Genomic DNA, 12,913 nt, shown 5'->3' with positions numbered 1-12,913 from the left:
GTATGAGATGGAAACTGGTCAGTAACATCCTTTAGTCTCCTGGGATAGCAACACTTATTGTTCCTCATATGCTGGTATGATCAGGAACAGATTTTACATACATACAGAGTTATTTTTTAAGAAATAACAACACTAGCAGTCTGTCCCTATCACACTTCTAAAGCTTTCAGTGATTGGTAGTGATTTCCTGATATTTGATTTTTAAAGATATCACTACAGTGAGATATGTTCACAGTTTACAACACGATGGAACAGCTTCTGCTTCCAATGACTCCAATAGAAATTTTACTGTCTACTTTTAAAAGGACAGATTCTCGCCCAAAAAATGAGAAATATAGTTTCATTAAAAAAAAAAAAAAAAAAAAATGCACTTGTTGCCAGGAAAGTATTTACCCTCACAATGCTAATACGAAGACATCACAGAAAAAAGTTATCAGCAGCATACACTTTGAAAGAGAACTAACAGTAATTCAATCCTGCCCAAGAGGGGCTGTTTCACGGCTGCTTGCCTGGCTAACTTCTGCTTAAAACTGCTGCACTGAGATACAAAATTATTTCTATTTTTAAAAAATTGGTAACAATATTTATAGTACATACCAACTCTGTTGTACCGCCATCTGTGATGTGCCAACCCTGAATATACATGTAGTTATCAATAATATATATAGGTGGTGAACTACTAAAAGAATTGCTTCTATAATTAAGTGTTATTTTAACTAATAATGTCATTCCTTTTTTCTTGCTGACTTTCTACCTCCATGTGAGTTATATACTAAAGAGTATAAAAAGACTGAAGAAACATTTTTACCAGTTGGTGTTTTGTCAATATTTTCCTGGTTTGTTTTAATTTATATAGCTATCTATACAAATAGGCTGTTAAACATCACCCTAATTTTGAGTCTGTAAGTAGTTGAATGCAAATCAAGCCAGAGGTGCAGAGTGTTTGCAGGCTGGAGCCCTCCACTAGCAATTGTGACCAGAAGCAGATGCTAGAAGACCTGCAGACCCGCATCAGCAGAGGAATGGACAGAGGAGGAATAGAAGGCAGGAAGGCAGGCAGGAAGGAAGGAAGGAAGGAAGGAGCAAGCACTGGGTATCCTGGACATGCTGTTGCAGTGAAAGGCAGGAGGCAATTTGATGGGCTACCAATAATCATGGCAACTCTACATCCAAGTTACATTTCCATAAAGTCATACAGATTATTTTAAACATAAATGTAGGAGTATAGTAGAAATACAGATTTTTCTATCACTTTGCTTATTCTAGATTTCCAAATTTAGTCCATGGCTCACTGCTAGTCCACAGGGTCATGGCAAATGGTCTGCCGGTCACTCACAGACCCGCAGCAAATAACACTTCATTTCTGTCTACTAGAAGGTCAATGAGAGATGTGCATAACTGTCAGTACTAAGTTTTGGGTGTTGGTAGTAGCCTGCAGAGACAAAATATTTTTTGAACTATTGACTTGATCCTTTTTTTTTTTCCTAAGCAAACTGCAATCACTGGCCGATACACAGAAATTCATATTGGTGTGCTAGTCTCTACTCAGCTGCATATTATTCTGTCTTGTAAGACTCAAACTAGAAACTTTGTTAATCTTAATTGCTCTTATCAGAATAAAACCACAATTTTTTCTGCTAGTGGTATGTTTGCTTTTAAACTTTTATTGATTGTGTTCTATGTCTAATTCTGGACACAATCATCTGTCTGCACTTTGTTGTTGACTTCAGAGGAGTTTTATCTCTCCACAGTCAACTATATCTTTACTGCTGATCATGGGACAGAAATTCAAGATTCCCCAACTAGAAAATTCAGTGGGAGTTTGGAGAGCAAAAGGATTGCAAACTAAACATTTCTCATAGGAAGGATTATTTTGGCAATAGGTACAAAATAAGTAATTCTCCAGGAGCAGGTCCTTCTGATGGGGTAATTTAGCAAAGAAACTTCAATTTATACCATCTGGGACTCTGGCATGGCGTATTCTGAATTAGCCAGTTCAGATTTTATAATTTCTTTACTTTAAAATATGTAGGTCTACAATATAATACATGGAATGGAGGAGTCTGATAATGACCAAAACAAAGTAACATCGGTTCACTGACTGCTTGATGGGAAGTTATTTGTGCTATATTTAAAAATAAGTACATTAAAGAGAAATTTAAAAGCATTTCTCTAGAAATGTGCTTATGATTTGTGATTAAAGGAGACTATCTCAGCAAAAGAAAGAGAAATCCTGGAAAAGTCTTCCACATAGTAGATTAATTGGACAAGTGTCATCTTTGTCTGCACACTATAATCAAAATAAAATTGCATTATTCACTAACAGCGATTCATAGGTTTTTAAAACCGAAGTGATTAGTGCAAGTGATCATAACCACTCTTATAACTTCCATAAACACTCTCTAATTTTTTCCTTCAAGCTAAGTAACTGCTATTTATACCAGATCATGTGTTACAACCAGCTGGATTTGAAGACCTTGGCCAGTAGACAACCTATAGCATGTCTAGGTGAGGTGTTCTGAAAGGCTCTTTGCCTTCACTGCCAAAATAACGAGTTAGATTCCCATTCTGACCTTCTATCTCTGGTTTTCCAGCCACTTGTTCTGCTCTGAATTTATCTTAACTCTTACATTTTAACCATCAAACTTGGAGCAAATGCCCGGTACCTTCTCCACGGTGTACCAACCAGCTAAATATTCGCGGCCAGCACTTCCTTCCACCTCTCTTTTCCAAAAGTTATCCCGCTATGCAGGTTGTCTGAGGACGAACGAGGTAGGACGGAAGAGTACAGAGCGTCTGCCCCGCCGCTCGGGCGCGGCGGCCGCCCTGCGCCCAGCACTTGGAGCGGCCGGGGGCAGGAGGCAGACCTGCCTCCTCCCGCCGAACGCGGGGCAGCTGCCGGGCCGTGCCGAGCCGTGCCGTGCGGCGGGAGCCGAGCACCTGCGGCCGCGGGCTGCCCGCCGCGGCACGGGACAGCAGAGGTCGCCGCCGGCCCGGCGCTGGCCCGGCGCGCCGCGCACCAGGTGCCGGAGCGAGTCCGGGAGGAGGGGGCCCCGCTCCGCGACCCTCGCCCCGCGGGGCCGTCCTACCCCCGGGCCCTGCCGTGCCCCCAGCCCGGGGCTGAACCTCTGCCGCGCCCGTCGGGGCACCCCTACGGCTGGGGGCGGGGGGCAGCCGCAGCTTGCGGGCCCGCGGTTGCCAGGGGTTAAAGGAGTGGGTGGGAGGTGATGGAGGCTGCGGAGCCCTCCCTTGCCAAGGATAATAAACCGGATGCCCTGACATGTTTTACTTAGCCCTTAGTGCTCCCTCGCTGTGAGGCCGTGGGGATCGGAGGACTGGAGCCCCGGTTTCTCTCGTCCTCAGCTCCGCTTTAGGGGCACTTTAGGTGAATCAAAACTTGTTTGCAGGAGGCAAACCATACAAAGGAGGCTTTCAAGGGCCAGCCGTGCCAAGCAGGGAAAGGGAGCGAAGGCTGAGCAGGAGAAAATTAAAATAACAGTACCTCCCCTCCCTGAGGAAGTAACTCAGTTACTTCTTGCTGATGAAATGCAGGGTGCTGTGTTTTATGACATTTCCCCGGTGTCTGCAGCTGTCAGGGAGAGCGGGCAGGCATGATCAGCCCCTCCGCGGTAGGTGCGCAGAAAATGCCTCCTGCCCTGAAACAGCGGCGGGTCCGATTCAGGCAGGGTGGCCAGGCCGGGTCGGGGGCTCGTCCCGGTGGCCTCTGCTGCCGCGTTCCGCCTCATCCACGGCTCCTTGCGGAAGGGTCACGGCAGAGCTCCGACCCGCGGCGCTGCCGGAGGTGTCACCGCGGATTCGGCCCCACGCCGCACCCCCACGCCGGAGCCAGAGACCGCCTGACCGTGACAGCGCCCCGCGACCTGGACAGCGACTTCCCAAGGGGGTGACTCGCTGCTGCCTCCTTGTTCTTTCTTCCCCGATGACGGGGGGCTCTCCTCTCTAGCCCTCACGAGGGGCAGGGACCTTCTGCCAACACCTGGGTACTGCACCTCTCTCCCCGGGCCCCCGCCTGCCTCCTGCCTCTGCCCCGGACCCGGGCGGAGATGGACCAGGACCGGTTAAATCAGAAGGGATGGACTCGCCTCATCCCATGGGAATAAAATTTAAAAATTAAAAAAATTTAAAAATTCAAGGGCCACAGGGGCCACAGTCCCAGGACGGTGGCAAAGTGGCCAACAGAAGCTGAAAGCCAACGGGTCGGACAGAGCCGCGACACCCCCAGCCCCCCTCCGCATTGCCGGGCGCCAGGTTTAACGTATAGCGATAATCTGTACTGCCCGCTCTTGGCAAGGGAGCTTCTTGACTGGGATGGAGAAAGGCGCTTAGGGCATACCGGCAAAAAGTTACCTGTCGTGTCATCGCCCTTTCCCTTCAGAAAGAGGGAAGACCTAAGAAAGGACGTTCCCTTTCACCAGACATTAAAATGTAAAGCACCAGACGCAGGTCTTCCCAGAGCCCGCGCTGCTCATCCCGGTGAGGTGAGAAAGAAGAGCAGAGAGAGGTCAAAAACCGCTTCCATCCCTCCAGTTGAATGAAACTGCCTGCAAATCCGCTCGGCCGCGCCGCTAACGCGGGATTTAGGTCCCAGCGCACTCGCCCGGGCACCGGGGGCACGGAACCCCCCAGACAGGTGAACAGCACAACGAGAGGAACCAGAAGTTATCAAAGTATAAATCTCTTCGCACTTACTTCTTCCCTGTCGTCGTACCCTGTAGGCGTGCTGGCTGCCAATGTATTCCATAAAGTTCAAAGTGATAAAAAACCAAGAAATCAGTCGCAATTGCATAGTAACCCTTTGAGAGTTCGACTTCTCCTTTTCGTCCTTTTTTTTCTTTCCTTAAAAAAAGAAATAATAAACCGGGGTGGTAGGCGGCAAGGGATGAACACAGCAGCAGAAATACCTGCACTGAGATCCAAAGCTGGGTTTGGCCGGCTTGATGTCTTTTGACTTTTTTTTTTTTTCTCCCTCTCCTTTTTTTTTTTTTTTTTTTCCCTTCCCCTTCGCTTTTCCTATTGCACTTTCCAGCAGTCTGCCCCGCTACCTGCCGCAAACCTCAGAGGGCAGTCAGCAGCGGAGAGGAGCCGAGCAGCCGCCGCCGGGGTCCATGCCGGGCCGGTGGCCGGCAGCATGTTGTGAGGGTGCCGAGGTGCGTGCGGCTGTGCGCGCCCGTGTGTGCGCCGGGCGGGCGAGGTGCCGACAGGACGGATGGATGGATGGCGGTGGGAGAGGAGTGTGCGAGGGCGGGAGCGGCGGGGGGGCAGAGGGAGGACCCAGCCCCGCCGCCGCCGATCCGGAGCAGCCGCGCTCTGCGCCGCGGGCACCGCCAGCCGCCGGGCGCAGGTGGGCCGGGCCCCCCCGGCTCTCCCGCCCGCCGACCAGGAGCCCCCGGGCTTCATGCGGGAGCTGCTCCGGAGCGGGGCCCCGGGGGAGAGGCCCCGGGGCGGGGCGGGCCGGGAGGAGGCGAGCCCCAGCGCCCCGGCACGGCGGGAGGAGGCTCCCCGCTCCCGGCCGAGCCCCCTCGGGGAATCGGCGCCCGAGCATCCTCCGGCAGCGGGGCCCGCGGGCGGTAGGGTTCTGCAGCCTCGCTGGCAGCCCCCTCCCGCCGGTCTCCGCTCGCCTCCCCTCCGCCGCCCTCCTTGTCGGGGTCACCGCGGAGATGCCGCTGCCCCCCGCGCCCCGGCCCCTCCGTGGGGAGGGGCGCCCCCACTCGCCGGGGGGACGGGGCGGGGTGCTCAGCACCTTCCCTGCGGAGGGGGACACGGCACGGCACCCTCTCTTCCCCGAATTTGCCCCTTACATCCCGGCTCCCATTGGAGGTGAGGAGATGGGAGTGAAGCGCTGAGGGGTCTCCAGCCTCTCGGGATTTTCTCCTTTGTGGCCTTTCCCCACTGGACAGGGATTTTCTGGGGTGGCTTCTTCGGTGGGAAGGAACAGAGCAAACCCGCGTGTCCTGCCGGGGCCGGGGACCGTCCCCACGGCCGGCTGGCGGCGGGCGACACACGGGGCTGGCCCGGGCTGGGGTCGAGCGGAGCCGTGAGCCGGGGGTGAACACAGCAGCCTCTCGCCGCCGGGACCCTCAGCAGAGAGCCGGCAGCAAGGGCGCAGCTCAGGGCACCTCGGCGAAGCGAGGCCGCCTGTTTGACAGAAGGGTATCGAGTTTCTTTTTCTCCGGCAAAGGTTTCCTTTTGGGGCGAAGGGGAAGGCTACAAAGGGGGTGGTGAGGTTGACTCAAGGTAAAACTGGTGACTTCACCGAGCCCTCTTTCGCTTGCCTTCTTATCTCAATGCCTATCGCTGGGATGAGAGAGTGAGCCCTGTAAGCCGGCGCTGATCGCATCAAGAACCTCAATGGTGTGAGGAGCGGCCACTCTTATTTGTAACTGTTTTCCCCACTCCCCCCCGCTGTCCCTCTCAGAGCTGTTAAATATCGGCACCATAAAATGTGGGGGATTTAAAGGTCTGTGGGAGGCTCCCTTTGAAAAGGACTCTGGGGAAAATCTTTCTAATCCAGGATACTTGAGCCGGATGGGGTGGGATTGCCAGAGAGGCATAAAATAAAAATCATTCAGCAGACGAAACTGGGGGCTACCCTGATGTGTAGAAAGTGCATTTGTCTCAATGTTTTGTTTCGTTGGAGATTGAAACTTCTTGTGTGCTAGTATGTATAAATAGCTGACCAAGCCAGGCAAGTGGCATAAATAAACAAGGCAGTGGAGAAAGGATGGGACCATGTATGTGAGCCAACCTGCAGCTAGCCAGCCAACTCACTCGAGCAGCATTAGCACCAGTGGGCAGAGAAAGCATGTAAAAAAATAAACGCTCTACGAGAAACATAAGGAAAACATTAAACAAATGGGGAGTGCACTCCCTCTCCTTGCTCTGACAAAGCACGACTGAGAAACTCTGCTCACTGTCTCTCCAGCCTCTTCCCTTCGCTGTGTCCCTGCTCCAGCAGAGATGCATGGGACAGATGTGTTGGGAGACAACCCCGGGGACTGCATGGGTCACCCAAGCGCCTCAGCAAAACCGACTTGTGGAGTGTGCATCAACCGAGGGCCAAGGAGTAGGGCAGGGTATGCATGAGTGACCAGCAGCAGGGGGGAGAGGTGGTTTATTTGCAGTGGAAGAGGGGCAGAGACACAGACCGAGGAGAAAACAAAAGCTGTGCCTTGACTCAAGACAGGATCCAAAAAGCGGCAGGGTGAGAGGACGCCAGGAGCCTGGTTGCCTCCAAAAACCAGCCCCATTAGGGGGGAAGAAAACCACCCAACAACAATAACAAACTGAACCCATAAACAGTTACTGCCGTTCTGTGATAAAAGGGGAAGATTTATATTGTTGAAATGTGTGGAAAGAGCTTGTTCCAGAGGAAAACTCTGGCAATTCTCTGTTTATGTCGCTCATCCCGATGGATGAGATATCAGCAGCAAAGTTCAGGCTGACATCAGCCCTGGGGAGGCAGAGCCAGTGACCGGGCTGGGCTGCACAGGGCTGCACAGCTGTGCCTGGGCCTGTGGTCAGTGGACGATGAGTTTTGGGGTGACCCAGCATACAAGAAGCCTCCCTTCACCAGGCCGGGAGACATGAGGAGCCAGCAGCAGCACACACTGTGGAGGGAGTTGGATGCAATGTTTCATTGCAAGCAAAACAGATGAATCAGAAACAGTTCCCAGAGTGGTTTAATGCGCCTCTCTGCTTTGGGGTTTATTAAAGAGGGTGGGGAGGGAAAGAACGGCTGATGGTCTGTGTGTTGCCGGAAAGTCAAATACGTCTGTTTTACTGAGCTGCAATGGAGCCAGCAGCAGGAGTCTGTAAAATCAGCTAGGTATTGTTTTGCTGTGGTTTGGATTTTTTTAAAAAAATTTTTTAAAGAAGTATAATCCTTTTGTCAGAGTAATAGTGTGTGATGTTTTCGCTATCGTAATTCCTGCCCATCAGTTTCTCCTTGCAAAATCCCACAGCTAAAAAGTGTTGATTTCATTTCTCCAAATAGCTAGTACATCATATTAGAAAAAAAGGTGGCCTCAGGATCCTCTGATTATATCCCAAATAAAATATTAATATTCAATTAATCGCTGATATTGTGTTTGCTTAAAATAGCACTCTAGTCATAAAAACTAATCATGTGAACAGGACAGCTGAATGCTCACCCTTTGTCATTCTTCTCTAGACTGGAAATAGTTTGTGTAAGTGAACAAAAGAGTCACTAATTTGCCTTTTCAACTTGGGAAACACAGTAAAGGAATAAAGGATTAATTCTCATATATAACTTGAAAATTAAACATAGCATGTCCGATACATATCCTTATTTTTTGGGTACTGATCAGGGTGTAGATGGCATAGATCAGATTCCATCACCAAGGAGTCATTCCTGGTAGCTTCCCCACAGATCTGGGTCAGTAATGTCTGAGAAGCGAGAAGGGTTGGAGGACTGGAGCAGGAGTCCTGAGTAACGGTTGCACAACTCAACACATCTACTATTTGTTAAACACCCACAATATTCTTGGCACCACACAGGACCCCAAATCATGACAGTCTTTGCTCCAGATTTTTCTTTTCCTGTAAAAACTAAGGGCAAGCACAGTTGGCAAGGCACACAGCAAGACACCAATATATAAAAAATTATCCAGAAAACATGCACTCACAGATGCACGCACATACACATATTTGTGTTTCTGTGTGTATGTCTTTTCTGTATTTCCCAATCTGACAGTTGTTACTTTTCTCTGTGTTTCCTAACACAACCCATTTGTTATTTAGCCATGTTCAATTTAGGAGGTTAATCTCCTGTAACTTCATGAGTATTCTCAAAAGCTGTTAATATCACAAACAGTATTTGAATAGTCTAAGTATACTGAAAAAAGTGAGCCATGAAAAATGCTCTTTTTACAACAAGTTGGACTTAAGTATACTTTTTAAAAAATAAACTGATTCCTAAAGATCCAGTCCCAATATTCTTAATAATGTCTTTATATTTCATATATTTAAAATATCTAATGGCAGAACACTAACAACATGTGCAGCAGAAAACAATCCTACACTGGCAACAAATTGACTAGATGACCTAATTGATTCTTCCCATCTCTAACTTGTGCAATTCTGTCATTGTAATAAAATCCCAGTGTAATCAAAGTTTACAGGATCAGGTCCTAAATTAGCATGTCAGTCTGGACTACCCCTCTGTCTGGGTCAGGTCCAAAGCCTGCTGCTGTCAGCTTGACCTTTTATCAGTCTGATATGGGTTTGGATCTGGTCTTCAGGATCATACTGGAGGAGGGATGAATTGTTGTTTTATTGTATGCGGGGAAAAAAAGGCGTATTTGTGGGAAAAACACACAAACAAATTTTGCAGCACAAACCTTCCAGATGCAGTTCAGTTAAGAAAGTCCAACAGGAAGGCCTCAAAATGAGAAGTTTTTGGCACAGAGGAAGTTTTAGCAGCTAGTACAAGGATGATCAAACCGTGCTAAGTCATTGTTTCCCTGTATTCATCTATCAGTTGGTCTTCTCTTCGACTTGTGATCCAATTGTAAAACTCTTGGGATACAGACCAACTTTTTGTTCTGTGTTTGCAGAATATGTGCCTAGAGCAACTGTGTCTGCAAGAAAAAAACCTCAGCATTGCCATGGAAGTATCTGTGTATTTTGGGTGCAAATACTCATTCTAGAATAGAAGCAATTAGCATAAATGTTTGTCTATGCTAAATTGAAAAAAAAAAAACCAAAAATTTTGATGTAGGCTAACTTCAAGCATCCAGAAGGCAATACTAGAATAACTGTACTCGCTTAAATTCATGCACCAGTTTGCCCAAGTCTGCTTCTCCCATGGTGACAGCCCATAGGGTGGAACTGTCACTGAGTAAAGCTGGAGGATGTGAGTAACCGGCAGCAAAGGTTCACAGCCATCTGACACATCCATTTGTCTAGGCATTGATTTCTCTATGATTTCAGTATTTGTATTTGGGAGGAGCTGCTTTCTCACTTTGGCAGTGTTTCCTGAGAATTTCTTTGGTGTTAATGTCCATCTAAGTAGATTCCACATTTGCCCAAGTTACTTGCTTATTCCCACCTCCTGGGCTCTGCTGGTCCAAGGGTTTGGGAAATATCTGGCTGAAAGATGAAACACAAAAAAAGGTTTTTTTCCAGCATATTCAGTTTCCTGGTCTGGTACACCATAATGAAATTAAAAACCTGACATTTAAAACAGTAAGGGTAGGGAGTGTCTCAAATAGGTCAGTGAAGCAATATCACTACTGTAGGTGAGATTTCAAATGTAGAGTTCCTTGGAAAGGCAGGGACAAGGGAACAAGCCCATTTCTTTATGTGTGTGCTCACCTGCACACGGTGTGGGTGATGGGCAGGTTGCCTAATGTTCATACAGAGGAGCAGGTGGGCATGAAGAAGGACGCTGGTGCACAGTGTTGATAGAGCTCATGTGCTGCAGTTCCAGCTGTCCTCAACTATGCCATCCCATTACCAGGATATACTGAAGAAGTTCAGCTCTGGTGCCTGAAGCCATAAGAGTTGTAGGAGGTGTAGCTGAGGAACCGGGCAGCCACTTTCACAGCATGAGGAGCAGAGCATTGCAACCATGGGTTACCCTGCCCTGTCCTTAACTAAACATTGGTAAATGTGTCACTGATACTTATTCTATGGGGTGTTTCAGTATTAGGCAGATAGTGCTGAGCAGTCTGGAACACTTCTGTACCCAAATGCTCTTGTTGCTTATTTCAAGGTGTAAAGTGAAATTCTGGAAAACTGCAAAATGGTAGTCCTGAATATTTATTCTCTGCTTGACTCTGGTGCACTGGTGACATGGTACTCTTCAGAAGGATTTTTAAGCTCAAGCTGATATCCATCACTATGCCTGGAGAGTTTGAAGCAATTGGATATGTTGCATCAGTTCATATTTTGCATTCAGTTCATCAGAACTGAAAAAAGCCCTTGTACTTGTCTGAAAAGAAGTACAGACGTTCCCTAGTGAAAGCCTTACCCTTTTTGTGTACCTTCCAGCATATTTCTGACTGCTGTTCACGAATGGAAAGAATCACATAGTGTTTTACTTCTGAACTTGGTTCTCTTTTTGCATGAGGTTGATGACTGGTCCTTGAATAACAAGGATTTAGTGATGTGGATCTTCTGCTAAGCTAATATCTACATCTACTGCATTGAACAAACTGCAAATCAGGCATCAGATAGCTACAGCTTGAAAGCCAAGATCCCATGAAATAGGGAAACATCTTCAATTTAGGAGTAGCAAATCCTACCTGGTGAGCATATGACTTTGCAAGTGACATCCAAAATTGAATATTTAGATGTCTAAACTCTGCAAATAAACGGTGGTAATAGGTGTTCCTTCCAGCCTGCTACCAGAATCGACATGCATCCTGAATTGAGAGAAAGCAGGAGCTAGCAATAAGGAAACACTCAGCCCAGCTAGGATTTTCTGCACAGCTAAATATCCATTCATGCCGGAGTCAGCCAGCCTCCTTCATCGGGGAGAAATTAAGATCCTTTCTTTCAAATAAAGAGTCAGTTGTGTCTTTTCTAGAGTTCCCTTTAGCCCAATGGCAATAAAACTTGGCCACTATGTGGACCCATGCTCCATGAGTACCTTCCATGGGAGTGTGATTCAGGGTGCAATTGCACCCCACACCCTGAGCTCTCAGTTATGTGATTCTTTGGCTGAGGTTGCTTCTCAGGCTGCTGTACTGCATCTGTGCCACCATAAACATTCTTGGTGTCAGATGATAAGAAGGAAATTATTTTAAGTCACATGAAGGGAAATCTTATTTTTTGTCTCTTTTTTTTAAAGTATCCTTGCACGTTTCATATTAAATGAAAATTTATTAACAGAAACTGGTGTCTTCTGGCTGCATATACTCTAACCACTAAGAAAAGTCGCTATTGTTACCATTTCTATTTTTCTGTCCCTGTTTTGTAAACAAGTTTTTGCATGCTACTTGATGAGATGGGTCCGGTTCCACTGGTAGCTGGGTCTAGATCCTCAGTGAATTTAGCTCTGTTTGGCCCACAATCTGCTCACACAAGAGTCCTGCCTGTGCTGGCTCTGGGTCTCTGCAGGAGCTGTACTCTGAGGAGCATTCACCCCAAACAAGAAAGGACATTGTGAATTTAATTAGGTTCTTCCAGCTTCAGCTGCTGCTGAAGATGATTCTTAAATCACAGCCTTCTGCACAGCTATCAAAATCCCTTTTGGATCAAACCTCTCCTACCAATCTGCTTTAACGTGCCTGCAGATTTTACATACACTGATAACATTCAGAGCATCACAGAGAAGACTTTCTTTGTCCTTACATTATGTTGTCCCACAGACTTTCAATCTAAGAGTGAAATAATATCTCCATCTGCCTAATCTGTTAGTTACTTATATTTAATAGTTAACTCTTTGAGAGGGTCTTAGTACCCACAGACTCATGGAGAGGCATCTAGGGTAGCACTTTGAGCAGGACTTATTATTAAGGCTTATTAATGACCTTATTAAGACTTTTTAAGGACATTGTTAAGAAATGGTGCATTCCTGGATAAAACATTTATTTATAACGTGTGGAGTTAAGAGGGGCTTTTATCTGCAGCGGTAGCTTCTACAGTTGGTAGTGGCAGGTCTTTTAGCGGAAACCAGGCTGTTTAACCACGGGGTATGTATATAAGGAACACATGTATATGTTTTTCAGGAACTAGAAAGCTAATTTTGTAGTATGGAGTCAAGCAGGGCATATGGTAGATAACAGTCCCCTTTCACATTCTAACACAGGATTGAGATTTCTTAACAAAGGCAATAGAGTTGCAAAACAGCATGACTTTGTTGCAGTTAGTAATTAATGAGGTGCTAAAAGTGCCTAAACAGAGGATCGCAGACAGAGAATGCATG

The 12,913-nt window shown here is 47.4% G+C and overlaps 1 protein-coding gene across 1 annotated transcript in view; it reads right to left on the bottom strand.

The window, feature by feature from the left end:
* The window catches only part of RSPO3 (R-spondin 3), a 58,996-nt gene extending 53,444 nt beyond the window's left edge, over positions 1 to 5,552 (bottom strand). The window contains exon 1 of the mRNA XM_030267835.4: positions 4,711 to 5,552. Within this exon, the coding sequence (XP_030123695.1) occupies positions 4,711 to 4,807 (97 nt within the window). The 5' untranslated portion in view covers positions 4,808 to 5,552. The remainder of the gene's footprint in view (positions 1 to 4,710) is intronic.
* Positions 5,553 to 12,913: the final 7,361 nt, after the last annotated feature.

This window comes from Taeniopygia guttata, chromosome 3 (genome assembly GCF_048771995.1).
Source record: "Taeniopygia guttata chromosome 3, bTaeGut7.mat, whole genome shotgun sequence".
Lineage (NCBI taxonomy): Eukaryota > Metazoa > Chordata > Aves > Passeriformes > Estrildidae > Taeniopygia > Taeniopygia guttata.
Note: the sequence above shows the minus strand (reverse complement) of the source record. Positions and strands in the feature narration are given on the sequence as shown.